At 44.1% G+C, this 14,333-nt stretch overlaps 1 protein-coding gene across 1 annotated transcript in view; it reads left to right on the forward strand.

Moving 5' to 3' along the window:
* The window catches only part of LOC147895532 (uncharacterized), a 101,305-nt gene that overhangs the window by 37,654 nt on the left and 49,318 nt on the right, over window positions 1-14,333 (forward strand). The window contains exons 6-7 of the mRNA XM_087383559.1: window positions 1,941-2,068; window positions 2,348-2,458. Coding sequence (XP_087239685.1) covers window positions 1,941-2,068; window positions 2,348-2,458 — 239 coding nt within the window. The remainder of the gene's footprint in view (window positions 1-1,940; window positions 2,069-2,347; window positions 2,459-14,333) is intronic.

Raw genomic sequence — 14,333 nt, forward strand, 5'->3', positions numbered from 1 at the left:
GTGTCAAAAACCAAGGTGTAAGGAGAGATGAACACCATCTTGGTGGAGAGGGCTATTGAAGCCCTTGTGCTGCGAGGTATGCCAAATCAAAAACCACCTGAAAGAAACCTCTATCCAAGAGTCGGACATTTGATAAATGCCTTGACAGGTCAAGAGGTAAGGCATATAGCATCCAATCCCGAGCTTGACTTAGGGTGGGATCCATGAATGCGAGAAAAAAGGGTAGTGGAACTTTCTTGTTCCACACCTTTTTGTTACTTGTCTTTTGAAAATAAACACGTTCTCATGGCCAATGAGGTTGAAGAAGGATTGGCTGAATGGGTAGCTATTCACTGATCTCAAGGTGGAAAGCCGACTTTACACTTTGAGGAAAAAGTCCACTGCTGCGAAACTTAGAATCTAAAAGGCTGAGGGCTTGCGAGGGAAGGATAAGGCACTGAAGGAAGAAGGGAGGATGGGGAGAGGAAGAGGTGGAGAGGAGAAGAGAGGAGCCGTCAGCGGGGGTGGATTTACAATACAACTCAATGCAACCTTTTATACAATAACACTAGAACCTGCTAAGCACCTCTAATACCATAAAAATAAATTTTCAGATAACAATGATACCTTTTTAAGATGCCTTGCCGACTTTTATACAATGATTATACATACCCACATTTGAGTACCAAGTTTAGCTGCATACATTTATTTCCTACTTAGTAGATCTCTATGTAAAATTTTTGTATTCTGACATTATGGCGATTCCCTGTTTTTCCTAGTACATTTGCCATCAACTACTGTTTCTAATTAATTTGCTTGTAGTTATTTTTAAAAAAGTGATAATAATTGAGTCAATGCTATTTCTAAAGAAATTCTTGCTTAATCAAAGAGAACGTGGACTAATGTTTCAACATTCACCGTCAAGTTCTATCCTTTATGATGCTTAATCCCTATCCTTGGGACCCCTGATATTGATATGAGCATTAAGACCGTGCATAAATTCATGCCAACTGGGCAGGTGGGTTTCAGCAGAGTTTTTAGAATGGCCTACACCCATTGTTGGGTGTTGATTAATTCATTACGAATGCCGGAGTGGCTAACCTTGGTTTGCATTCAGGAGGAGATGCTTGTAGCCTTGTGAATGCCTATTAGTACTTCAAAAAGTGTAGTTTTTTTCTTTTTATATAAATGATGATATCTGAAATGTTCCTATACATGTAATTCGTTCTTGCACCAACCTTAGGGTATTTACTGACTTAGGCCACCGTGGGCATGCCCAAGCATCATGGGCAGGCAAAATTGCCCGCCCACATCCAGCCTACGGTCTAGCCTATGGTCTATATGCATTCATTGCACCATGGGCGGGCATGGGTGGACATAGTCTTTAAACTTAAAGTGTTTACATAGTTAGCCGACCGTGGACACACCCAAGCATCGTGGACAGGCAAGATTGCCTGCCCACCTCCAGCCAATGGCCCAGATGCATTCATTGCACCATGGGGGGGCATGGGTGGACATAGTCTGTAAACACCCTTAGCCCCTCTTTTGGACCAGTGGACTCATGAGATTCCTAGCCAGCATGGTGGTGATCAGTATATATACACAGTTGCCCAGGCAAGATTGCCTGATTAGGACTTTTTTTCAGCTAGCTTAAACCACCCATCCTTCATTTATCTAAATGCAAGTTGTTTCTTACAAACTAGGCATTGTTGCTTTTGACAGCACTCTTACCCCTTTCATCAAGCATCTTAAAATTGTTACATAAATGGATTCCAGTTCATTTGCTAGTTGTCTAGGTCCTGCAAGGAGGAAGCCCATTGTGGAAGTACTCTTTTAAAATCACTTCTTGAGGAGAGAACACAGGAAACCTTGTGAAGAAATTGTCTTAGGAAACCTAACGTTTGTTAGACTTATGGAGTTTGACCGGGTAAGGTAGTCTGAGCCTTAATGGTTTATTGCAGGTTGGTTTAGAGTTTGACTTTAAAAGGGAGGCAAGTTCAATGGACAAAATAGCAAACTCCTTATCTGGTTTTAACCGTGGGAAACCTCCAGTTCTAGTTCCAAGGCCCATTTCAGGAATGGTCACCAGGTGAGGATTGAATTCTGGTTATCTACTTCTGACTACATTGTGCATGCGAAAGGTTTGTCACATGTATGCAGATGCTTGTTGCAAATGCATAATTTTTCCAATTGCTTGTCTTCCATGTTGAATTTGTGTAGTTGCAAGATCTGCTTTGATTCGCCTGTTATCAACATGCTCAAAGAATATATCCAAGTTGAGATTTCTGATCTTTGCCTTGCATTTCTCTTAGGAGCAGCTTAACAGAGGTTTGATGTTTTGTTGTTGTTGCTATGAATGATTTTCCAGGCAGGTTTTAGTAATGGATTTTATTGAGGGAATCCCTATATTACAGTTGGGTGAAAAGATGGCCAAAAGAGGTATCAATCCCAATGGAGCTGTTACAAAGATTGCCAAAAGGTCCATCCAAACTCTTTCATTTAAAGTTTTGGACAAGATATTTCATTTTCACACAGTTTTGGTAGGAGAGCACAAACATACTCATGAATCTGCCAGATCACCTTTAAAAATGATAGTAGCAAAGGAACAATGACACATTATTCATTGTTTGCAAACTTACTGTTCAAAAATTCCGAACCAGTGGAAAGGAAATTTTTTCTGAATGTACACAGATGGGTGCATTTATGAATGTCAATGCAGTGTTTGGAACGTACACAGTTTACAGCTTGAGGGACAACTTTCTTTGGCAGTTTAGTGACAGTGTAGTTTTGGACATCTACATGTAGGGACTTTCTATCCTCTCATCTACATCAGTGTATATTTTAAATGGCGATTATATCCCATACAAGTCAATTCAAACTATACAGAAAAGGAGACATTTGATGTGTCGAAAAGCCACAGGATTACATGGAGTCACCACCAGTTTGTACTCTCATTTTAAATATCCATCCTAACAAGACACAAGTGCAAGCTATGAAGTTTCAGCCGTCCCCAATACAGCCCCGAAGCTGTAGCACTGTAAAATAGAACAGTTATTCCTTCCAAATGAGTTCAAGTCATTGCATGAAATGTGACCAATGAAGATCACTGCAAATTGGCGTCCCAAGTAGTGCTCGTACCCATAGGAATATACGTAAATACAGAGGTGGAAGGAGAGCACCACTCCTAATTTTTGGAGGAATATATATAAATACATTCAAAAGCTTGTCAAAGCGACGAGATTTTCCCCAAATATCCTGAAATTATTCATATAAGCACTGAATTTGCAGCATAATTGGGGCTGTCCATGCCTTTCATGTGTAGCCACCTCTAGCTGCACGTATCCGGGAGTTGGGCCCTATAAACTCAACCCTTAAGTATGTGTTCAAAGGTCAGATGCCTCCATGGTTTGATCTTTAAATGAAATTGAGCCCTTGTAACTCAGCCAATTGATAAGTATTGATTACCATTCCATTTGGCTTTGATTGATTAACGGGAATTTTATTTACTATCTTAAGAGAATGGAAAAGTTAACTAGGTGTGTCTACAACCTTTCTAGGGAAGACAAATTTATTGGGACTTAAATTCGAACAGAGGGACTTGCTCCCCAATCCAAATAGAATAGAAGATTAACGGAAACTGTTTGTGTTCCAAGTGTACTGGATGTGTACCAGTCCTAGCTTAAACATGCTCTTTTAAAGACATGGTTATTCCCTCTCTGACTTGAGGAGATAGACGACGAAAGTGACATTGGTGCTTCCCAGGCGGCAAGTTTTCTCTTGGAGATCATAGAGGAGGAGAGAGGGGCACGGGCAGGCTACCAAGGCTGATCACCAGTAGCGTCCTATCACTGCTTCATTCTTTGCAATGCCAGCCTTCACCAGAGCCATTGTCTGCCTAGATTATTTCTTCTATCCTCCTCCAGGTGGCCCTAGACAGCATACAGAGGATCTAACACCTAGGTGGATAAATGACCGACTATTTTTAAAGTAGTGATCTTCCATGCCTCTCTTGCGGACTGACGTGATATGCTATGTACACCCTCCCGCGGAGACATCAGGGTATATCTCTCTACATGCTCTCCATCTAGCTAGCCTTGCTGCTCCTCCTGGCCATGCTGCATTCCAGCTCCAACCTCTAGCTCACAGCCCCAACTCCCTGTTCTAGCTCTGCTTTAATTCCACTGTTGTCTGCTCCATAACCTGCTCTAGTTACATGGTTGCCTCTCTCACCATTTTCTGCTCCAACCACCCCGCCATTGCCCTCTCCAAGCCTGCGCCTTGCCTGTTCTCAGATCTGTGCCACTCCCTGCTCAAAACCTCCGCCATAATCTGCGCAGTCCCTACTCAAAGCCCCCACCATTGTGCGCCTTCAAGGGGCTTCATTTGAGATTGCAGATTGCAGAGGTTGCAGATTGCAGCACAGGCAGACTTGCAGCACCTGCCCAAGCCTCCAGCTTGGGACTGCTCCATCAACCTGCTCAAGAGCCTCTACTACCCTGCTGCCATCTTGCCTCTGCCCCAGCCAGGTTCTTGGCACCAGCAATTTCGCACCAGCAGCCTCTCCATAGCTCTTTCCTTGCCTTCTTCTCACAGCCCTGCCCACTACAGCCACAGTTCTAGATGGTGAGATGAGATTCCTACAGTCCGGATAAGTGGGCTTCACTTTCTCAACTTTATCCTCACTTAAGACTCTTGTACTCCCTCTCAGGCTCAGGATATGGATAAGGACAAAGGCAACGCGGACAAGCCCAAAGACGATGACAAGTAGGAAAAAGGAAAGGGAAAACTTGTGGTTCCAGATAACATCAAGGTCCAAATCAGCACAAGGTAACCCACAGCGAGAATCAGACAGATAGTACCCCTACATATTGGGATGTCTCCACCTCTGACCACCCACCACTGACTCCTCTCTGGGCCCTATGGCCGCTTGGACAGCCCCTTTGGATTCACCCCCGTCTCCAATCCTGTCCCCTCTCGCACTGACACATTGTCTCCTTTCTTTTCCCAGGTCACACCTAGCCCCCGAGATATCCATGCCATACCATACCATGACTGGTTTCTGTCCAGCCCATACAATGCCTGCTACCTCTATTATATGCATATCCCCCACAACAGCTCATAGTCATCCGGACACCTTGCAGCAGCTATAGCAGCAGATACAGTAGCTCCTCATGGAGATGCATTGCATGAGGGGCAGATTGAGCAGCAGAGGTAGAGAGAGACTCTATGACAAGACTTCCTCACAGCCCAGACAGTGGTTTTGATCTCTGTAAGGAGGTGAACGACCTTCATCGCTGTATAGTGGGAGCTCCAGGGAGCTATTATTGAGACAGTCATTGAGGAGGCCTCCAAGTAGGTGGATGTTGTGAAACGTGGGTCTGCGAAGGCCACCATTTCAGCCACTCTGCAGCAATAGAGAGCCAGGAATGTTCTCAACATCAGGGTTTGTGGCGTTACATGCACCAGCTCAGCCATTTCAAAGTCTACCGCCTTTGTCACCTCCACCTTGGTGGTACCAGAGCATGGTATTGAGGCAGCATGGTGGGTCATATGAGATCCTGCTAGAGATTATCCTCTCGTGATACACTTGAGAGACACTTAGGCTAGCGGCATTGCGCAAGCATGCATCCCTACGGTCCATCCAAATGTTTACATGGACAAGGACCTTACTCCACTATATTGGTGAGGAGAGACGAGCCCTCTTATTGTAGTGAGATGCCACATGTGAGGAGGGGAAGTGGGCTGTTGTACACGAGGTTCAGCTCTTGACTGGACCTAGACGAGGGCCCATTGCCACCGCATAGGGATGCGGATGTCAAGGAATAAGACCTTGGCTTGTACCATTTGGAACTGTAATAGAACCTCTTGGTTAGAGTCAGGGAATTTCTCGGAGTCATACATAGGATGAGACAATATCTTCTATACAGAGACTCATCAGAAGCCTGTTACCACCTTTATGTGGATACACATGGGATTATGCTCATCAGGTGGGGACCAGGCAGGGTGGAGGAGTACGTGGATACGGTGGAGCAACAGTTTTGTATCGACGGGGATGATCATCATCGAGAGACGCGACCCACGTGCCAGATTCATGTGGATTCAAGAGGGCATCATCGTGAGATACTTATCTCCCATCCCCTACATGATGCCGCCATCCACTTCTTCCGTCACACCACTAGATTCATTTGTCCACCACCTAGTTGGCATGATGATGCCGCCATTCACTTCTTCCCTGACACCACTAGATCCATTCGTCCACCACCCCTTGGATTGGTCCTCTGCGATAGCTGGCACCATGATGAGTGCCCCTGCAATAGCTGGCACGATGATGAGTGTAAGGGCTTGCGCTATTAGCTCAAGCATCACCTTTCGTGAGGAAGAATTCCTAAACATTTGGTTTAGTAAAAGTTCCAAGGATCTCTAGTGGAAGTTTCTTGAGTGGAGGACCAAATCCCCTCTCATTGACTTGATCATTTGGCACACCTATGCACCATTTCAACATTTTCTAGGACTGGTGTTGATGCATTATCACTTTCAGTGGAGCACAATCAATGTGGAATGCCTTACCTTAGCCTTGGCAGTTGGGTTCTAGTGAGACTTGGATTGGATGCATTTTGATGCCAAGTATTGGTTTGGGCAATGGACTGCTAGTGTAGTAGAGTGCAAGGGTGAGCCCTTGATGTAATTGCACGATTGCCATTACCGAAAGGGGCGCCGAAGCATTTTGGGCCAATCTGCATCTCTTGCATTTGGTTTTTGAGTAGGGGCACTCTAGCCTCCCTTTCAGTGTTTTCAAAGTTGTTTCTAAGTAATGTTAAACTAATGGAAGTTGCTGGAAAAGATGCAATGTGGCTGTGAATAGTGTGGATGCTAAGTCAATATAGTTTACTGTCGTTTAGTTAACTGAAGGCCGGTTTCAGTGGTTCCGTTGCCAGGACAATCACAATCTTCCCACAGAGGTGAGCCCTAGTAGTACTGGGAATAAAAAGCCTTTGCTGCACTTTTATTATATCCACACAGTTCAGCCACAATGGTTGACATAGCTAGTCATCACGCGGAGGACTTAGAGTCTTCTGAATATAGGCCATGGGATGAAGAAAGTGAAGAAGAAGAGCAGAATGCTGGGGTGCAAGATAATGAGGAACAATATGTTCCCTCAGGCATTGCAGTATGTGGCATATGAGGCTGAAGAGTTGGATGCAGAAGCTCTTTTTAAGGTGTAGTTGGCAAGTGGAATGGGCACCCTCACATAGATAACTCAGAACTTGGCTGAAACTTTGAATGCTCCTCCCAGAAGGGAAAAGGCAGCCAAAAAGAAGAAGAAGAAGCAAAGCCGTACTCATCTTCATTCACCTCGTGGTGGATGGCCACCAGTGATGCCCTTAGTTGGAAATCGCAAGAAGCCAACAATTTACAGTCCTTTAATCAAGGACAATAGACTTTTCTCCCCTCAATGATGCATCCACGGTATTTTGGAGGAGATTCTGTCTTTTAGGCCATGGTTGGACAGCCTACATAGGGGATGGGTATTCTTGGAACTTACTTGGCAAGCATGGAGCCCGGCATGCAAAATTTTCAGCAACCTATGATGGGAGAAATGCAGCCCGGAATGCAAATGTGAATGCTTGGAATGATGGGTGGTCCGATGAATATGCCTCAGATGTAGGCAGTGGGACCTGGAATGGTCAACCCAGCCATGGGAAGTGGCGGTAATGCACAAAGCATGGGACAGACGATGGCACCTCCATTTTTGCAGCAACCTGTGTATGACAATGTTGCACCCAAGGGCAAGTTAAAAGACTTCAAAAAAGGTGGAGCTGCAGACAAGTTTGAGACCTTCAATGGAATGCAGGACAGGCTGAAGGTTGTGACTTTTGTACAGTAGTTTGATGCAGCATATGCCGGTGGCAACTTCACAAAGTCATCAAAAATCAGAAAGGTAGCCACTTTTCTCAAAGGCAATGCGATTCAATGGTGGACCAACTTGCTTTTACAGGGTAGAGCTCCTACCACATGGGTTAGGCAAAAGCAAGAGGCTTCCAACAACTAGGAGCTTTAGACACAGACCACATGTTTGCCTATTGGAACAAAGTCCTACCAAGCAAGTGTTTTCAGCCGCTTGGCTCACCACTACCTTTGAGCTGGACATTATGACAGCCTGGCACAAGCTAGACGCAGCCAATTGTAAGAACCTGGAAGAATACAATATATTGTTTTGGGAAGCCTTGCTACCCGTGAGTTCTTACAGGCGTGTGGAGCTGTCCAAGCAGATTAAGAAGTATTGTTGTGTGCTGCCAAAATAAATCTGGGACTACTGCACCAAAACAAAAAGTCTCTAACATGTCTGAGCTTATTGAAAATGCCACTACAGCTTATGCCCTCTTGCAAGGAAAGACTTCAGGGTTCAAGGGCATCAACTAGGAAGCTTAAAAGTTTGAGGGCAGCAAGCAGGAAACCCCTAGAAAGTTCAGAAGGTTTGAACAGCCCACTAAGGCTCGCTTTATTGCATATGCCCAATTTTCCAGTCAGCTTTGGAGAAATGAAATTGGCACGGGCCCCTGAATCAAAGAGAACAAAGCTGTCTGGTCACGAATTTTGCCCCATGCTCTGCTTAACTCCGTGGCATCCACGTCTTGTGTGGCTCTAATCACATCTGCCATAAGACCAGCAGTGGACTTGGGCTTCTTACCCCTCTGGTCATCCTTCTTTTCTTCCTTTTTCTAACCCTGATCCAACGAGGGAAACTTCCTCTTTCTGTTCGGGCAATCAAATGCTCTGGGGCCCTCTTCCTGCATATGAAACACTTATTGGTATCATAAAGGGCTTGCTTCTCTTCGTCTGTCATTTTCGGCCGAGGCGGTGCTCGCCTCTGTCATGCAGAAGAGATTGGGCCACTTTGTGATGCAGATATGGCTTGTCGTGTGCACAATGAGTCAGTCACTCCGATAATTGGGAAGTTACGCATGCACATTTAGAGCTATGTGGATATTGAAGAGTTCTATATTATGCTACTGAATAATGTTTTGTTGGGTATAGCTTTGCACCATAGGAATGGAGATATTTTGGATGCTAGAAACAAAACGCTGACTTTGACTCATAGGGGAGTCTATCTCGGTTGTATCAGCCTCGGCAATTTCTAATGTAAATAAAAGGTATCTTTCAGTGTACTTAGTTTTTGCACAGGAAAAACAGCCACCTAAGGAATGTTTTAATTTCTCTAAGCTGGAAAACGAGCAGACAGATTTTCTCTTTCAGTTTAAGGATTGTTTTTTTGACTCCCTACACCAGGAATTACCTCCAGAACGCCTTGAGGACCATGCCATAGATGTAATTCCAGGAAGCAGCCCGCCCAGTAAGCCTCCTTGCAGGGTTAGTGCAGCCCAGCAGGAGGAGATCATGAATCTGGTAAAGGATCTCTTGGATAAGGGGCTGATTCAGCCCAGCTCTTCCCCCTATTGTTCACCTGTTTTGTTGGTCAAAAGAAAGATGGATCTTGGAGGATGTGCATAGATTACAAAGCTCTGAATAAGATCACAATTAAGAATGGATTCTCTATATCCAGGATTGATGATACTTGGATAGGTTAAAGGGGTTTGCTTTGTTCAGCTGGATAGATTTGAAGAGTGGCTACCACTAGATCAGTTTACGGCCTGAAGATGTGTATAAGACAACTTTCAGGACCACATATGGCTTGTATAAATCAATTCCTTGTGATGCCATTTGGGTTGACAAATGTACTTGCCACTTGATGGACAGAATCTTCAGAGAACACAGAGCCTTTGTTGGTACATTCTTTGATGACATCATAGTGTTATCTAAGAACGAGGTTGAGCATAAAGAGCACTTGGCAATGTGAGAATAGGGAGAGAGCAAAGTGTGAGAGCAGGAGCAGGAGAGAGAGAGAGAGCTGAAAACGATAGTTGCAATTAGATGAGTGTGTTACAACTGAATAGAGTGATAGGTTTTGTCTAAGTGACAAAACCCTATCCCTCACTAACCGTAGTTAGTGAACTAACTGTGGTTAGGGAGAAAAACCTCTAAGTGAGGGAAAAGTGCCCCTAACCTACTTATTACATTACATTGGTCACTGCTAAATTATAATAATAATTCTAACACCCCCCTGCAGTGCCAATGTCATGTACAAGGAAATGATCAATCACCAAAAGGAGATAAGTTCAGGGCACTGCGAAATGCCTCAAACTTTTCACGTGGAAGTGCTTTGGTGAAAATGTCTACAACATTGTCATGTGTTGACACATAGATCATACTGATCTCTCCTGCATGCAACTTCTCTCTGACGTAGTGATAGTGAACCTCAATGTGCTTCGTGCGAGCATGAAACACAGGATTCTTTGCCACTGCAATAGCACTCTGACTATCAGTGAGAATTGGAGAAGGACCCTCCAATGAAAGATGAAGATCAGCAAATAAACGATGCAGCCAAACACATTCAACTGTCGCTGTGAAAGCTGCCCTGTACTCAGCTTCACATGAAGAGGTAGCCACTGTAGATTGTTTTTTGCTCAACCAAGAAATACAAGCTTTTCCCAAAAAGAAACAATTGCCACTTATGGACTGCCTAGTGTCATAGTCTCCAGCCCAATCTGAGTCACTGTAGGCATGCATCTGCAAGTCAACCCCCCTGGGAAACATCAAGCCAAAAGACTTGGTACCTTGCAAATAACGGAAGATGCGTTTTACAGCCTGCCAATGCATAGTCTTTGGGCTATGCATATATCTGCTCACATGAGAATCTGCAAACTGAATATCAAGACGTGTATTGCAGAGATAAATGAGGCATCCAACAGCCTGACTGTAGAGTGTGACATCAATTGATTCACCTGCATCATGCATTGTAAGCTTCAGCCCCGGCTCCATGGGAGTAGCTATTGGCTTACAATCCTGCATGTTGAATCTATCCAAGAGTTTCTGCACATACTTGGATTGAGACATACCGATGCCACTTTTCTCTTGAGTGAACTGGATTCCCAAATAACAGTGTAGCAGTCCCAAATCTGACATGTCAAAAGTGGTCTGCAATTCAGCTTTAAAATCTGCAATATTATCTTCATTTGACCCTGTGAGCAGTAAGTCATCTACATAAAGAATGATGACTAAAATATCCCCCCCATCCTTCTTGATGTAGAGGGTGCTCTCAGTTGGACTATTGTGCAGCCCCTTGCTGGTCAGAAAGGCATGAATTTTTGCATGCCATGCACGTGGGGCCTGTTTCAGCCCATACAAAGCTTTATTCAGCTTGCATACCTGAAGTGCATTTCCTGAAATTTCAAAGCCTTGGAGGTTGTTTGACATAAACCTCTCCCAACAAGTCTCCATTAAGGAAGGCTGTTTTTATGTCCAACTGATGAACATTCCATTGAAAATTTGCAGCCATGGCGATAACTGACCGGATGGTTGTCATTCTGGATGTAGGAGCAAAAGTCTCCTCATAGTCTATGCCCTTTTTCTGAGCATATCCTTTTGCGACCAGCCTTGCCTTGTACCTGTCAATGGTGCCATCTGGCTTTCTTTTAACTTTGAAAACCTACCGTGTACCGATGGCATGTTTACCTGGTGGCAAATCGACAACTTCCCATGTCTGATTTTTATGAATGGACTGCAACTCATCGTGCATGGCATTCATCCAATGCACATTATCCTGTGCCTCTTCAAATGTCTCAGGTTCCTCCTCATCAAGAAGAGTACTCGCATAAACTGATTCAACTGAAAGAGCACCTCCCCCATGCCTTACTGCACTCCGAGTTCTGCCAGGTAATGGAGCATCAATTTTACTCTCCCATAGAGTTTGTAACAACCAATTTGGGACTGTTTTTGCTGCATGTATATCTGCAATTTCTTGCCGAACAACCTCTTCCACTGCTTGTGGAGGTGGTAAGATATCCTATGGCTGAATCCGAGCATGTGGAGGTATCTGAAAATTCTGATTTGCATCAGATATATTTGCAAGGGAACCCAAGGCAATGGGTAGTAACCCAATGATAGAGTCCTCATGGGACCACAGACATCACTATGGATAAGCTGTAATTTTCGAACAGCTTTTACTGATCCATCCTTCTTAAAAGGAGATCTGTGCATTTTACCAAGAATGCACCCTTCACAGGCATGTGGAGGAGGTGTTTCAAGAGGAGGCAATGCATCAACCATGGCATGTTTTTGAAGCGTTATCAAGCTGCCATAATGCATGTGTCCATATGTGGCATGCCATAACTCTGCATTCTGCATAGTAGCAGTAGGAGTGGAAAGTGCAAGAGCATGTGCTGGTCTTTTCTTATACATGTCAAGCTGAAAAAGACCATGTAACAACGTGCCAGACAATCTCAAGGCATAGTCATGCTCTCTATCATGGATTGCACACTTGTCATCTTAAAAAATGACCTGAAATCCAGCTCTGTTAAGAGTGGACACTGAAAGTAGATTTTTTGTGATACCAGGCACATACAAGACATCAGAAATTTTGAATATTGAGCCATCAATGGCTGTAAGTTCAACTTCTCCTGTACCACGAACTGAATAGGAGGAGTTGTTGGCACATGTGACCTTTTTACCAACGGGTGGTGGATGCAGAGATGTGAAGAGACACTTCCTAGAAGTGATATGCTTTGAGGCACCGCTGTCAAAATACCATGTATTTTGTGTCTCATTGACACTGAAAGCTGATGCATCCTTGGAAGAATTATAACTGCATGTCAGAAAAGCATAAGAGTCATCATTACAAGTGGTTGTACTATCCCGAGCAGCCAACTGAGAGTCTGAAATGCAAGACAAGAAGGCATAGTTGTGCTCCACAAAGTTGGCTGTAGCTTGCTCATTGTCAGATGCATGAGGAGCTGAATCTGAAACAGCCATACCGGAGCTGTTTTTCTTTTCTTTTGCAAGCCTTTTCTTGCATTCTCCAATGTAGTGACCTGGCTTTTTGCAGTAATGACATATTCCCTTTTTCTTGGGTTTACCTGCATCACCCTTAGCCTTTTGAGAAGGCTGTCCTGAACCACTGGAAGGCTGATTTGCTGAAGTCTTTGCCTGTCCTTTTACTTTAGGCTTGAATTTTGAAAGCATGGCATGTTCACCTGCTCGTGAAGCCATGTTTTTCCTGGTCTGCTCTTCCTGCAGCAGAAGTCCTATCAACTCGTGAAAATTGAGAGGATTTGCACCCCCCCTCAACGACAAATTCAGCAAGGTATGAAAGTTGAGATAAGACTCAGGAAGAGAATTCAGAGTAGTGGTAATCATCTTTGAATTAGGAATGATCTCATCAATATTCAGCAACTGCTCTCGTAAATCTTGTAGCTTTGTGAGGTGCACTGACATGGAGTCACCCTCTTCCATATGTGTATGAGACAATTCTCTTTTTAAAAAAGACACCCTAGCATCATTCCAAGCTGCATACATGCTCTCCAAAATATCCCATGCTGCCTTTGAGGTCTTACACGACCGGATATGCGGAATGATGAATCTTTTCACTGAAAGAGAAATACACGACAAAGCTAAAGCATCATGTGAATCCCATCTCTTCTGCTCTGGAGTGGTAGGTATAACTGCACCAATAACTTGTGCTACAGCTGTACCGTGTGCACGACCTCTGCCTCCTCCTTGTTGGGGAGGGGTATTAGGGGCCACATTTGCTGGCCGGAACTCATCCCCATTTACATAGTTTCACAAATTACGAGAAATCAGAATATTGCGTACCATAGAACTCCAGAGGGAGTAGTTGGTACCATCCAGCTTATCCTCTTGTGAGAGACCACTGAACTGGAAACCATTCTGATTTTGCTGGGCCATATCTGAGAAAGAAAATACAACAAATGCAAATCTGAATTCCCTTGCTGGGAATAGAGTGCACAAATCCTAAAAAAATACAGCCAAACACTGGCTAAAAATGCAACTCAAATCTCTGTAATGTCTCTGTCAGAAATCTGCCAGAGCATCCAATCTCTCCCAAAACCTGCCAAAAGTGCTTCAAAATACTCACAGAAAGGCAGTGTGAACTGAAACCTGTCAAATTGCTCTCTAAACACAAAAGCCCCAATTTGTGGCTTGAAGTTGCAACCAGAAAGGGGCAAATGGTCTGAAAGCCCCAAATGTTGCACAAATTGCACAAATTGCTCTCTGTCTGCAAAAGCCCCAAATTTCTTCAAGGAAATTGCATCCAAAAGAGGGCAAATTAACTGAAAGTCCCAAATTTGCAATTTGTCTGCCAAAGCTCCAAATGTGCTCCCAAAAATACAGCCAAACAATGGTTGTATGCACAAGAGTCTGACAAAAACCTTTCCAATATCCTCCTGCAAAGAAAATCCTGCAAAAATGCAACTTTCCAAGCCCACCTACAAAGTGAC

Source organism: Dipteris shenzhenensis, chromosome 13 (assembly GCF_047967505.1).
Source record: "Dipteris shenzhenensis isolate YYH24624 ecotype China chromosome 13, Dip_SZ_1.0, whole genome shotgun sequence".
NCBI lineage: Eukaryota > Viridiplantae > Streptophyta > Polypodiopsida > Gleicheniales > Dipteridaceae > Dipteris > Dipteris shenzhenensis.